Source organism: Penaeus vannamei, chromosome 7 (assembly GCF_042767895.1).
Source record: "Penaeus vannamei isolate JL-2024 chromosome 7, ASM4276789v1, whole genome shotgun sequence".
In the NCBI taxonomy this organism is placed as follows: Eukaryota; Metazoa; Arthropoda; class Malacostraca; order Decapoda; family Penaeidae; genus Penaeus; species Penaeus vannamei.
Genome location: NC_091555.1, coordinates 11,737,375 through 11,749,874, shown reverse-complemented (window position 1 = coordinate 11,749,874; position 12,500 = coordinate 11,737,375). Strand labels below are relative to the sequence as shown.

Here is a 12,500-nt window from a genome sequence, read left to right as displayed (position 1 = left end):
AGGATTTTGATTCGGTAATGAGTGTATTTTTATTTTATTTTTTAGTTTTAGATTTCCTTTCCTTCCCTTTACTGAATTGCAGAAAGCATGCATAGGTATAATAATTTATTGGGGGAGGGGGGATTCATAAATACGTGTTGCTTTTCGATCACTTTTGTTTTTATATGCGTATTGATTGCGACAGCTTTATCTTTGGAGTGTTTCTTGAATCTCATCAAGCATTAGCGATATGAGTGACAAGTTAGCGACTGTAAACTAATCAAACGAAACAAAATATTTGTAAATGGAATCTCTTTCTTCTTCTTTTTTTTAACTCGGAGATTCCGTCGATATTCCCTTACTCCTGACACTACATTTATAAATTGAATGTCTTTACGTTTTCACGACCACACTTACTTTTCCATATGAAAAGTTTATCTAAAATCTAGACAGTGCACACAAAAAAAGATAGGAATGATATACATTGTTTTTTTCCAAGGATGATTATGCTTCATTTCCTGGCGGAAATATACGAGAAATTATACATAATGCTGAGGACCCGAAGATGCACTGTCACAAAAATCTTTGAAAAGTCAGACATTTCAAATATTTTAGTCTCCCATGAAATACATAATCATGTTACAGAAAACGTTACAAAGCATGGTTGGTGACCTTTTTAAAGGAGAGACTATTCTAAATACGAAGCCCGAAAAATACATTCAAATAAAGAAAACAGATTAATAAAATGTCAATGACAAACAAAAAAAAACGAAAGAACACACAGTAATAGGAAAACTGACATAATTTTTTTTCAATGAATGACAGAAGAGAGGAAAATGAAGAATCCAGGGTCACGGCAACAAAGGAAAATTATAGACATTATAAACTGGTAAGTGATCTCTGCCCTGCCCTCCCTCTCCCTCTCCCTCTCTCCCACTCCCTCTCCCTCTCCCTCTCCCTCTCCCTCTCCCTCTCCCTCTCCCTCTCCCTCTCCGTCTCCGTCTCCCTCTCCCTCTCCCTCTCCCTCTTCCTCTCCCTCTCCCTCTCCCTCTCCCTCTCCCTCTCCCTCTCCCTCTCTCTATCTCTCTATCTCTCTATCTCTCTATCTCCCTATCTCTCTATCTCTCTATCTCTCTATCTCTCTATCTCTCTCTCTCTCTCTCTTTCTCTCTTTCTCTCTTTCTCTCTTTCTCTCTTTCTCTCTTTCTCTCTTTATTTCTCTCTCTCTCTCTATTTCTCTCTCTCTCTCTCTCTATTTCTCTCTCTCTCTCTATTTCTCTCTCTCTCTCTATTTCTCTCTCTCTCTCTTTTTCTCTCTCTCTCTCTCACTCTCTCTCTCTCTCACTCTCTCTCCTTCTCTCTCCTTCTCTCACACTCTCTCTCTCACTCTCTCTCTCTCTCTCTCTCTCTCTCTCTAGCTCTCGCTCTCTCTCCCTCTCTATCTAAAATTATTATGTAGTACAATTCTATTTCCTTTTAAGAACTACACAATTGAGAACCGGAGGTCTGTTACTTTCATTTGTCTGAATATATCAGTCATCTTATGTTGCAGGTCGCATCTTGCGCTGAAATACAGCAAAGAAGAAAACAGCAACAGACGTCTATGAAATAGTTATTCACGAATTTATTGTTGAATATTTGCATTCTGCTTCTCCATGCATTGACATCCATATTTTGCGTAGACTTTTTTCCCTTGTTGCACATTATTTTGTGTATTCAGTTTGATTTTAAGAATAAAAGCCATTTGCTCTGGGATTCATATTCTCTATCATTCTCCTTTTTTATTTTATAGCTCATCATATCAACTTTCAGATACCAAAAAAGTAAGTCAAAGATCATAAAGGAGAGAAAAAGCTCCAACATATTGTTTTGTACAGTATTCTGAATCTGAGTATTCACCGTGCAATTTCATTTCCGAGATACATCACAGTTATCTTCTTTTGCAGAAATTGTTCTTATGAAACTGTATGCTATTGGTATTAACAAGTACACAGCTGAAATTAATTGACAGTTGAGGTAAACCTATTTGGAAGAGAAAACAACGGGGTGAAAGCGGAATGACTTTAAACAGCCGAGGTCGCAGTGTCGTCTGCATTATTCAAGGGAGATGCTTCTTGTTCCCTGGAAAGAATCTTGTCGGGCGATCTTCGGTCTCTACTGTAAAGCGCTCGAAGTTCCTCAATGTTGTCCGGCAGCGGCTGGTTGCTGGTCTCGGGCAGCAGCAGTGATAGGAGTCCTCCGATGGCGGCGCTACTGCCGAAGAACACCGATGGCGCCCACCAATATGTCTGGCCCTTGAAGGAACGGATGATAAAAGTTAACGAAATTATATTTACACATTCTGTGTGTGCAGCGACCCCGAAAAGAAAGAGTGGTCTATCCTTACCATGATCTGAATGATGAAAGGCGAAAGAATAGAGCTGAGACGCGCCATGGTCGAGGAGAGGTTCAGCCCTCTTGATCTAACACACGTAGGGAATACTTCCGAACACACTAGGTAGAGGACGTTGTAGTTTCCAGTGATAAAGAACTTTCCCGCCAGTGCAAGGGAAAAGATGACCCAAGTCCAGCCTAGAAAAACAGACAGAAGCCGTTAATAAGATATCTATACTGCATGCCGAAATTTCACAGAGCTTTATGAAATAGGAAAGCACTATTGTAAATTTCTCATGTATAACAGTAGAATTCCACAGTCCATAGTAACAAAAGTAAGTGGAGAAGAAAATGTTAGGCAGCTGAAATAGTTTCTGCTAATGTAGATCTAAACTGAATGAACGAAAGGCGGTCAAAAGGAAGCCTCTTTGCGTTCTCCTCAAATCACGGCGTTTGCCAAAAAAAAAAAATAATAATAATAATAATAATAATGATTAAAAAAAACAAGAATGAGCGACAGGTCTCACTGCCGGGAACAATAAGGATGGCGAGAATGGCTGCAGCACACACAGCAAAGTTTGCGGCGAGGACGCGGCGTCGACCGAACAGCATAACGATGGGGGCAAAGACAGTGTACGCGGGGACTTCCAACGCGCTGCTGAACAGCATGTACAGGAACGGGTCCTGGCTGGGAAAGAACAAAATATCAGCAAAACTAGTGTATATGTAGATTCTGAAGTATTATTTCTTTGTCAACTTGGTTATGCTTTGATTAATCATTATATATATATATTTTTTTTTCTGTGTGAATGACGGTGTGTGCACACAGGCAGCTATGAGCGTTTGTGCTATTATGAAACTGATTGCATTTAATTATTTCATCTGAGACCTGAAGGTGTTTCCAGCGAGGCTGATGCCCCAGTAGGTGAAGCCGGTGAAGAAGAAGTTGCCGAACATGACCAGCGTAATCCTTCTGAGGGCGGGGCTTGAGACCAGCACGGCCACGTCAGTCATCCACTTCCGAACTGGCCCGCACTTGCCACTCTTCTCGAGTCTCCTTGCCTTCTGTTTCAACAATATACATACATATATATTTATGTGTGTGTGTGTGCATATATATATATATATATATATATATATATATATATATATATATATATATATATATATATATATATATATATATATATATGATTATATAATTATAGATATTTATATACCTATATTTACATACATGTATAAAAACATATATATATATATATATATATATATATATATATATATATATATATATATATATATATATATATATATATATATATATATATAGATGGATTCCATGCATATACAAACTCCACAGTTAAGATTTATTTCCCTAGAAATGACAAACCAAAATTAGTATGCATGAGGTGGCTCTCTGCGACTTGCCATTTCTTTTATCAATATTGATTTACTAATCCTGTTATCTGTTCTTATAAGCAATACCAAATTTGATAACGTTATCAATTTCAGTGCTGCTCATCATTTAATATATGTTTAAGAATAGACAGAAATACTGGTATAAGTTTGGAAACCATTGTCCTAGAGCAGTGGTTCTCAAACATTTTGGTGTCGTTACCCACGGCAGTGATGTGACAGATCGCCGCCATTACTCTGCCTCATTCCTTTTCAAGTTGTGCGAGAAATGTCGGAATGCTTGATTTTTGACGCATATGATGTGATACAAATTAACTCAAGTAATGAAGACTTTAGACTTTATTCCACTGACTAATATATGAAATTATAGTTTTGTTCCTTTTATTGCACATTGGAATAAAATCATTATTTCGTTTCTTATAAAGAGAAACTAGACATTATTGCTGAACTATCAGTGGGAGACCCGGCATTGTCAGTGCGAGGGCCTATAGAGGGCAGAGCACGTTTTACACCAGCATCTGCGTCTCCACGCCAGTTAAAGAAGCCCGCAGCTGTAAGTTATGACTTAAGAGATGTGTTCATCAAGTGCACTCTGTGAGTGAATGGGACATTCCTTCCCTAGGTTTGGCCCAGAAAGTTTACTTCTTTATTCATTCATCCATTCATTATTTTGTTTGCGATTATTATTTATAAATCTATTTAAAGATATATATATATATATATATATATATATATATATATATATATATATACATATATATATATATATATATATATATGTGTGTGTGTGTGTGTGTGTGTGTGTGTGTGTGTGTGTGTGTGTGTGTGTGTGTGTGTGTGTGTGTGTGTGTGTGTGTGTGTGTGTGTGTGTGTGTGTGCGCGTGTGTGTGTGTGTGTGTGTGTGTGTGTGTGTGTGTGTGTGTGTGTGGGTGTGTGTGTGTGTGTGTGTGTGTGTGTGTGTATGTGTACGGGTGTGTTTATGTATGTATATATATATATATATATATATATATATATATATATATATATATATATATATATATATATATATATATATATTTAGAAACGACTTCCTTACCCTCACAAGGGTAATTATCTCTAGTTTGAGAACACGTTCCCTGAAAAGGAGCCTTCGGACGCTATTCAGAGTATTCTAATGGACCTAAGAGGTACCTCGTTTATCGCCGCGTGATCCTTGCACTTCTGAAGGATTTCGGGCAGTTGCGCAGGCAGGGCGACGCCGTGCCAGCGCGCCGCCTTGGCGAAAATCCGCTCCGCCTCATCAACCCTGCCCTTCACCGCCAGCCAACGCGGAGACTCGTCGATGAAACTACAGGGGAATCATTCATACAATGCATTGCAAAGCTATGGTATACATGTAGAGACTATTGCATGGTTTGTTAGAGTTGTGCCTGGCCCGACCCTATGAATATTCATTATATAGATATACATATACGCAGAAATAAATGCATATATATCTGTTTAGATAGGCAATATACCGGATATATAAATAAATGAATGTATATCTATCAGATAGATAGACAGATATGCATTTATTTCTGTATATATATATATGTCCGTATAAATGAATATTCATTGGGTCGGGCCTGGCACAATTTTAACAAACCGGCCGCATTTCCCCAGACTTACGGGAGGTGAGCCAGAAGCAGGGCCGCGGACGCCATGCACACCAGCTGGAGGGTGCGCCAGTCCCGCAGGAGGAACGCCCATCCGCCGAAGGCCATCCCACCAAGAGCAAACGGGGACGTCGTCAGAATACCGACTACTGTGCGATGTTTAGTTGGACATGCCTCTACCACTAATTGGATAAGTGGATGGATATCATTAAAATAGACAGATACAACACAGATCAAAATTTGCCGCCGTGAAAGAAATCAATGTTTTAACAAAGCAGTTAATGAAGTACAGAACATGACCGTTGGCTATTTTCCTTTTAATATATTCTAAATACTTTTCACGTTATTTTATTATTCGTTTTTTAAAGAACGAGATTAGAGGCACTTGATTTCTCGTTTAAAAGTGCTATCCAATTTGCGTTAATATGAAACCAAAATCCAAGCTAGTGAATCACAAAGCCACGCCTTACCTTTGACATAGACAACACCACAGATGGGATGCATTAGGCCCATAACAAACCATGCTACGAGCATCACAGGGTAAGTGTGTGCTAGCGCCGAAGTCAGAGCCATCGCGGAGAATATCAAAGCGACTCCGAACACCACAGTTTTGCGTCCGTATCTGAAGGTTGGTGAGACATTGACAAATTGTGTGAGCACGATATTTGTCTAACTATCTGTCCGTCTGTCTGTCTATGTATCTATCCGTGTCTTTTTAATTATATATATGTACGTATATATGTATATATATATATATATATATATATATATATATATATATATATATATATATATATATATATATATATATATATATATATATATATATGTACATGTGTTGTGTCTTTTTATATATATATATATATGTGTGTGTGTGTGTGTGTGTGTCGAGATCATTATTTATTCGACATTTTAAAAGATGCGGTGGTTCTGATTTTCAAGATGCATATCCGTCACTGAGACATGTGTTTATATGTTTTCATAAATCTAAAGGCATATCAATATAGCAAAGTTTGAGGTTATAACAAATAGAGTAAATTATAATACTCATTTATAAATAGTTTGTATGTTTAAATGCTAGAAGTTCATTTGGGGGAAAGCAATAAGTTCGTTATTTTAACGATTTCTCGTCAGACGAGTCCTGGCCTTCCTCCATGTAACGAGTCCTTGGCACATGCTTAACAGAGGAATGAATTTATTCTCACACTCACGAGCCTTAAAGACCATTATGCTATGCTGCCCACCAGATTTAATGGTACAGTAAATACAGTAAGAATATATCTACATTGAAATAAAATTGGCATATGGAAAAACACTGATATGACAATAGTACATAGTTAAGTAGGATAAAATAGGATAAATTTGAATATAATGAAAAATAATTATTCATTACATATATATATATATATACATATATATATATATATATATATATATATATATGTATGTATGTATGTATGTATGTGTATATATATATGTATTATGTATATATATATATGTATTATGTATATATATCAATCAATAAATCAATCAAATCCTGTGGCATCCATTGGGATGCGCAGGGCCTCGATGAATTCACACCACCACAATGTGCTAACTCCTCCGAATCGTCCCAACATTCCTCTCCAGCCTCCCGCTTCGTAGTATGTACCCATGTCTCCTTGAGCACAATCCCTCTCTTCTCTCTGAAGACGTGTCCTAGCCCTTTCCACCATGACAACCTAACATATTCATTCAATGGTTGCACCCCGCAATTTCTCTAAGCCTATTGTTCGAAACTCCCAATATCTATATCAGTGCTTTATTTTTTAAAACAAAAAAAATCCGATGTTATCGCACTATACCATGATTTATGCCCATATATTAAAATTGTTCTCAACATAGACATAAATTATTATCTTAGTATGTACTGAAAAATTATTATTATGCCAAACATTTTTTAACATTCCCATCGCTTGATTTGCCTTCCTGAACCTCTTCAAATTCTACTTTTAAAGATCCATTCTTTGATACAAACGTTCCTAGATATTTAAAATTACTTTCTTTACTATTCTCTCATTAAGTACACAAACTATTGGGTTATCAATATTCATTTTCATAATTTCAGTCTTTCTGCAATTAATTACCAAACCAATTTTCTTTCCCTCTCTAACAAACAATCTAGTACTCTCTGCATCTCCTCCACTTCATGTGTGTGTGTGTGTGTGTGTGTGTGCATGTATGCGTATATGAGTGTATGTACATATGTAAATAAGTATATATGTAGATATATAGATAAACAGATAGATAAGTTCCATTTAACGTGGACTTTCCTGGACACATACAGAAAGACGTACAAGTGGGCTTACTTGTCCGAGAGTAATCCGAGCACGGGATCCCCGACGGCGCACCCGAAGTAGTAGAAACTCTGGAACAACGGGCTGAGATACGCCCGGTCGCACACCAGGTCCCACTGGAACAACGGATGCGGTTCTTATTCGTGAGTTTTCTTAATGGAGTGTGCGGGAAGAGATATGCTTTAGAAACACTAATGTTATCTTAGGAAGAAATACCAAGTACCCGGGAATCTTACTCTCTTTCCCTTTCTTACTCCTTTTCCATCTATATATTAGCAACGAATCTTATAACACGGCCATCAGAAATACGTGATTTGAGCGACCTGTGAGATACTGCGTGTTCGGAAATTAATTTGCTCTAAAAATATATATTGTTCTTTTATTGCGGACTACAGACGTCATGCCCTTAGGCTCACGTGGTTTCGGGAAATCAAAGAGGATTAATTTTTCCACCTAGTCGAAAAAATGGAAGTTGTCTTGTTTGACTCCATGGATCTCGTGTGAAGATCACACTGGGTTCTTGGCTTCACAAATGTTTCTTATTCTTCATTGTCTTGACATAAAGAATCTTGTGCCATAATATCGTTTTCCTTATATCCCCATTCCACACATCGCCTCTAGCTACCGTCCCCGTACCGTCCAAGGAATGGTAATGGAATGGAAGAGGTCGGGAGGGGACCTTAACGGTGTCTAAACGGAACGTCAGTGAACGTTAACGGAACTCCTTTGAACAGTAGGAACTTTTGGGACGACTGAGTTCGGGCTGCATGTTCAAAATTTTAGCCGTTGCTTTCCCATTCGAAGTGGACGATAATGAATCCTTAACACATTGGAAGCTCATGGATCGTTAACCGCAACGGTAACGCAACACTAACAGATTAGAAGTGAACGACCACCAGAATTCATCCCGCACCGGTAGCGCTTTCATACCGTTCCCTACCCTTTTCATATCGATCCGGCAACATCCTGAGCCGTTCCAATTTCTGTCTTCCGACCCAAGCCGAATTTTTAACACGTAACGTTCCTGTACCCTTCCAAAAGTGTCCTGATATCGTCCCAACCGTTCCAGTACCGTCCAAACCGTTCCATTACCATTCCCTGGACGTCCGACTATTGTTAACAAGCCCGCCAAGTTCCATTACCGCTCATAGTTCACTCCCGACCTAGCTAGAGTTCAGACAGCTTCGGTCCCTCTCACACGAAAATAAATTAATTGATACATAGATAGAAATTTAAATCAATAATAGTATTTGTTTTTCCTTTCCCTACTGGTTATTTTACTTCCACACAAGAAATATTATGTTTGCCTGTGAAGAAAGCAACACAATATATATTTTATTTGGTATAATCGTTGTACTCAGTACGGGTTCCATATTATTAGTGATAACCTGAAGACTATCTTGTTCAAGTACCACCTTGAACGTTCAATAAAACTGATGTACAAGTAGATATAAGGGATGAGGCCGATGCCAGCAAAGGGGATCTCGAATCATAAGGCAGATTTTTAAAGCCCCGTTGGATTTCCCAAAATGCACAGGTACAATACATACCAAATTATATGATTAGACTCTTTTTAATATTAAAACAGATTTATATCTAAATATAAACACTGCAGTGTCATAAAATCTGAGTTCCCTCTCTAGTTTGTCGAGTTAATCAGCTATGGAATTGTTTCTTCTCCCATTCATTATATATATCTTTAATTAAATACTTTCCATACAACAGCCCTACACCTACTCTAAACCGTAACTAACCAGCAACTGCAGCCGCAGATCGTTGTCATTACCTAATGCATCTTAGCAACGATTCTTTTCGATTATTTTCCTAAGAAACCGGACGGAAAGGAATCACTACGAGAACCGCTCAGTAAGAAAGGCCCACTCGATTACTTCCAATAAATATCTGGTGCGACACCTGAGATTCTGGGCAACCAGCGACGAGAACGAAAATCCAGAAAAGGTAGAAGCAGAAAAAGAAATATCGGACGACCCGATAGGTTTGATTGGGACTCTGGAATCTTGCCCAGATTTTACGTTTTAACAGTATTTCTTGCCATTTTCGTCAAACATGACTAATTATAAACAGTATACTCCATCAACTGTTATGAAAACACTACAGATATAAGTGGAATATATAATTACTTCCTGATAGACACTGGTGCATATAATATACTGTTGAGAGTATGACATAGTACACCGATTTGCAACACTGCACCCCACATTAAAGAAATCCTTTGCTCTTGGATGCTGACCTCACTTGCGACCGTCGAGTGAAATGTTGAGGTGTCATACTCCCAGTGGCTGCATGAAGTCGTTTCCAAACTTGCTGCTTCATCAGGGGTCAAAGCAAGGTCAGTTGACCAGGGAAGGTCAGCAACGGCCTCGTAGTCTCTTACGTACATCCTGCACTGTGATCGCCTCATTTGATTCCTGTTTTCCTCCCTGAAGAACTATATTTTCTGACTATACAAACAGATTAACGTCAATTCGCATTTATTTTAAATCTACGTAACCGGTGATGACTTGACGAGGTTGAAGTAATGTATAACCATTACTAGTATAAAGCATGACATATACAAAATCCCTTATAAGTGAATACATGTCTGTTATTGGTTGCAGCAATGAACAAATTTTAAACTGTATAGATCGAACGCTGAGACATCATTTCGTAAACTAATTCATAGGCCGTAAAAAGACGTGTCATTTTAGGACAGGTTCTTTAAAACAAACCAAAACCTGTAGTGTGTATCACTGATTAAATAAGAAATTTCGTCTTACCATGGTATAGAGTAATTGAGTCGTTGCTCTAGAGTCCAGGAGCTGTTGCTGAGTTGAGGTATGTCGCACCAGTGGTCCACCGCGCCATTGTAGAAGGCACCCCCCAGGGAGAATGGAGGGAGGAGGAATGCCCCTGCAGGAAGAAAACCCACTAAGAAATGTCGCCAAGGATGATCCTATGTCGATCTCTTAAGTTTCTTCTTCCTCAGTATTTGTTCCATGAACTTATGAATAACCATCCCACTCGAAAATTAATTAATATACATTCAAGGTCGCAAAACAATTTGAACTAACGTGATATATAATTATTAATGACAAATTTCCATTTATTTTTCTATGTCTCACCGTCCCAGGTTTTTTTAATTACAATCAATGTCAACTGTCAAACTTCAATAATTTCCATTCGATTCGTCTTGTCTTGAATCCTCTGCCTGGCTAAATTATTTCAAAATACCCGAAACATCTGTACATCAAATTAAAATTGCAACAACGTAAAACCTATATCATGAAAAATATCAAAATGTTCTATCAGGCAAACCCGAAATGCTAATGTAAAAAAAGAAAAAAAAAGAAAATAATGATAATGGATTACATAATGCAAATAGTTAAACGGACAATGATTCACAAACTATTTTACACTGTGTCAAGTAACAAATTACCAAGGTGCATCCAGGCCCATTCAATTCCACAGGGGCTCCTACGTGAGTATCCATGTGCAGGGAAAGCGCAGAAGTTTCAAGTCATCCGGGATGCAGCTGAGAATTAAGCGCCACAAGGAAAAGAGAAACCCCCTGATCACCTTTAGCAATGCGTACTTCTTGCAAAGAATGACGGCTTCATTCAGCTCATGAACACAGATCTGTTGTCAAGCATAAACCCGTGCATCATAGCACACCTTCGCGCGGAGAGAGAACGAAAACCGAACCGAACCAAACCATGAGGGCGACAAAGGACACTTTTTGCATATCAAATGTCAAACCAGATCATAATTTGTGGCTCAAATTGCGCTGCCACAACCAGACGCTAGTTTCATCATATATACATTTGGTCGCATGGATTGCCCGGGAAGTTCAGTGAAGTGCTTTGTGCTGTTTTTTTCAGAATCATTAAACACAATTTCAAAACGTTCACGGTAAAATAGTTCAGTATGTCTCTTCACTACAGGCTGACAACAAGCGACGTTCAAGCAGAGAGGTTCATTTCAGTGAGACTTGCAAAGGCAGGCCTCGTCAGCGTTCTTCACTACGTTTTTTTTTCTTTTTTGGTACTTAGTTTTTAATAGTAAATTAACTAGTTCATATCACTTTACGGCAATTATATATATATATATATATATATATATATATATATATATATATATATATATATATATATATATATTTTTTTTTTTTTTTTTTTTTTTTTTTTTTTTTTTTTTTTTTTTTTTTTTTTTTACTTTACAGAAGAAATTGATGAAATAAAGCTTGTATAAAGGCAGGTATTCGCGATTATGAATTCCATATTAAATTAACACGTGGCCACTGAGCGCTGCCTGTATGTGCCTCCGAATATTCTTCGTGGAATGCCTCGTCAGACGGGTTCACCTGACAACATAAATCTTTCACACTATATTCTCTTGCACGCTATCAGGGTAAAGAAATGATGCAACGATTGTTATTATCATTATTATCAGTATCATTTTTAATATCATTATCATTATTACTATTATCATTGTCATTAGCAACAGTAGTAGTAATAGTAGTAGTAGTGTTATTATTATCATTATTATATTATATTATTATTATTATTATTATTATTATTATTATTATTATTATTATTATTATTATTATTATTATTATTATTATTATTATTATTACCATTATTATTATCGTTATTATTATTATATTATCATCATTATCGTCATAATCATTATCATCATTGTTATCAGTATCATCATCATTATCATTACTATCATTATCATAAAGATTACCATTGCTATTATC

At 37.3% G+C, this 12,500-nt stretch overlaps 1 protein-coding gene across 1 annotated transcript in view; it reads right to left on the bottom strand.

The window, feature by feature from the left end:
* Positions 1-1,843: 1,843 nt before the first annotated feature.
* The window catches only part of LOC113802337 (organic cation transporter protein), a 13,231-nt gene continuing 2,574 nt past the window's right edge, over positions 1,844-12,500 (bottom strand). Inside the window, exons 2-11 of the mRNA XM_027352895.2 lie at positions 10,519-10,651; positions 9,993-10,182; positions 7,754-7,857; positions 5,876-6,027; positions 5,419-5,587; positions 4,942-5,098; positions 3,242-3,417; positions 2,880-3,040; positions 2,366-2,550; positions 1,844-2,273 (exon numbers count right to left, since the gene is read on the bottom strand). Coding sequence (XP_027208696.2) covers positions 2,043-2,273; positions 2,366-2,550; positions 2,880-3,040; positions 3,242-3,417; positions 4,942-5,098; positions 5,419-5,587; positions 5,876-6,027; positions 7,754-7,857; positions 9,993-10,182; positions 10,519-10,651 — 1,658 coding nt within the window. The 3' untranslated portion in view covers positions 1,844-2,042. The remainder of the gene's footprint in view (positions 2,274-2,365; positions 2,551-2,879; positions 3,041-3,241; positions 3,418-4,941; positions 5,099-5,418; positions 5,588-5,875; positions 6,028-7,753; positions 7,858-9,992; positions 10,183-10,518; positions 10,652-12,500) is intronic.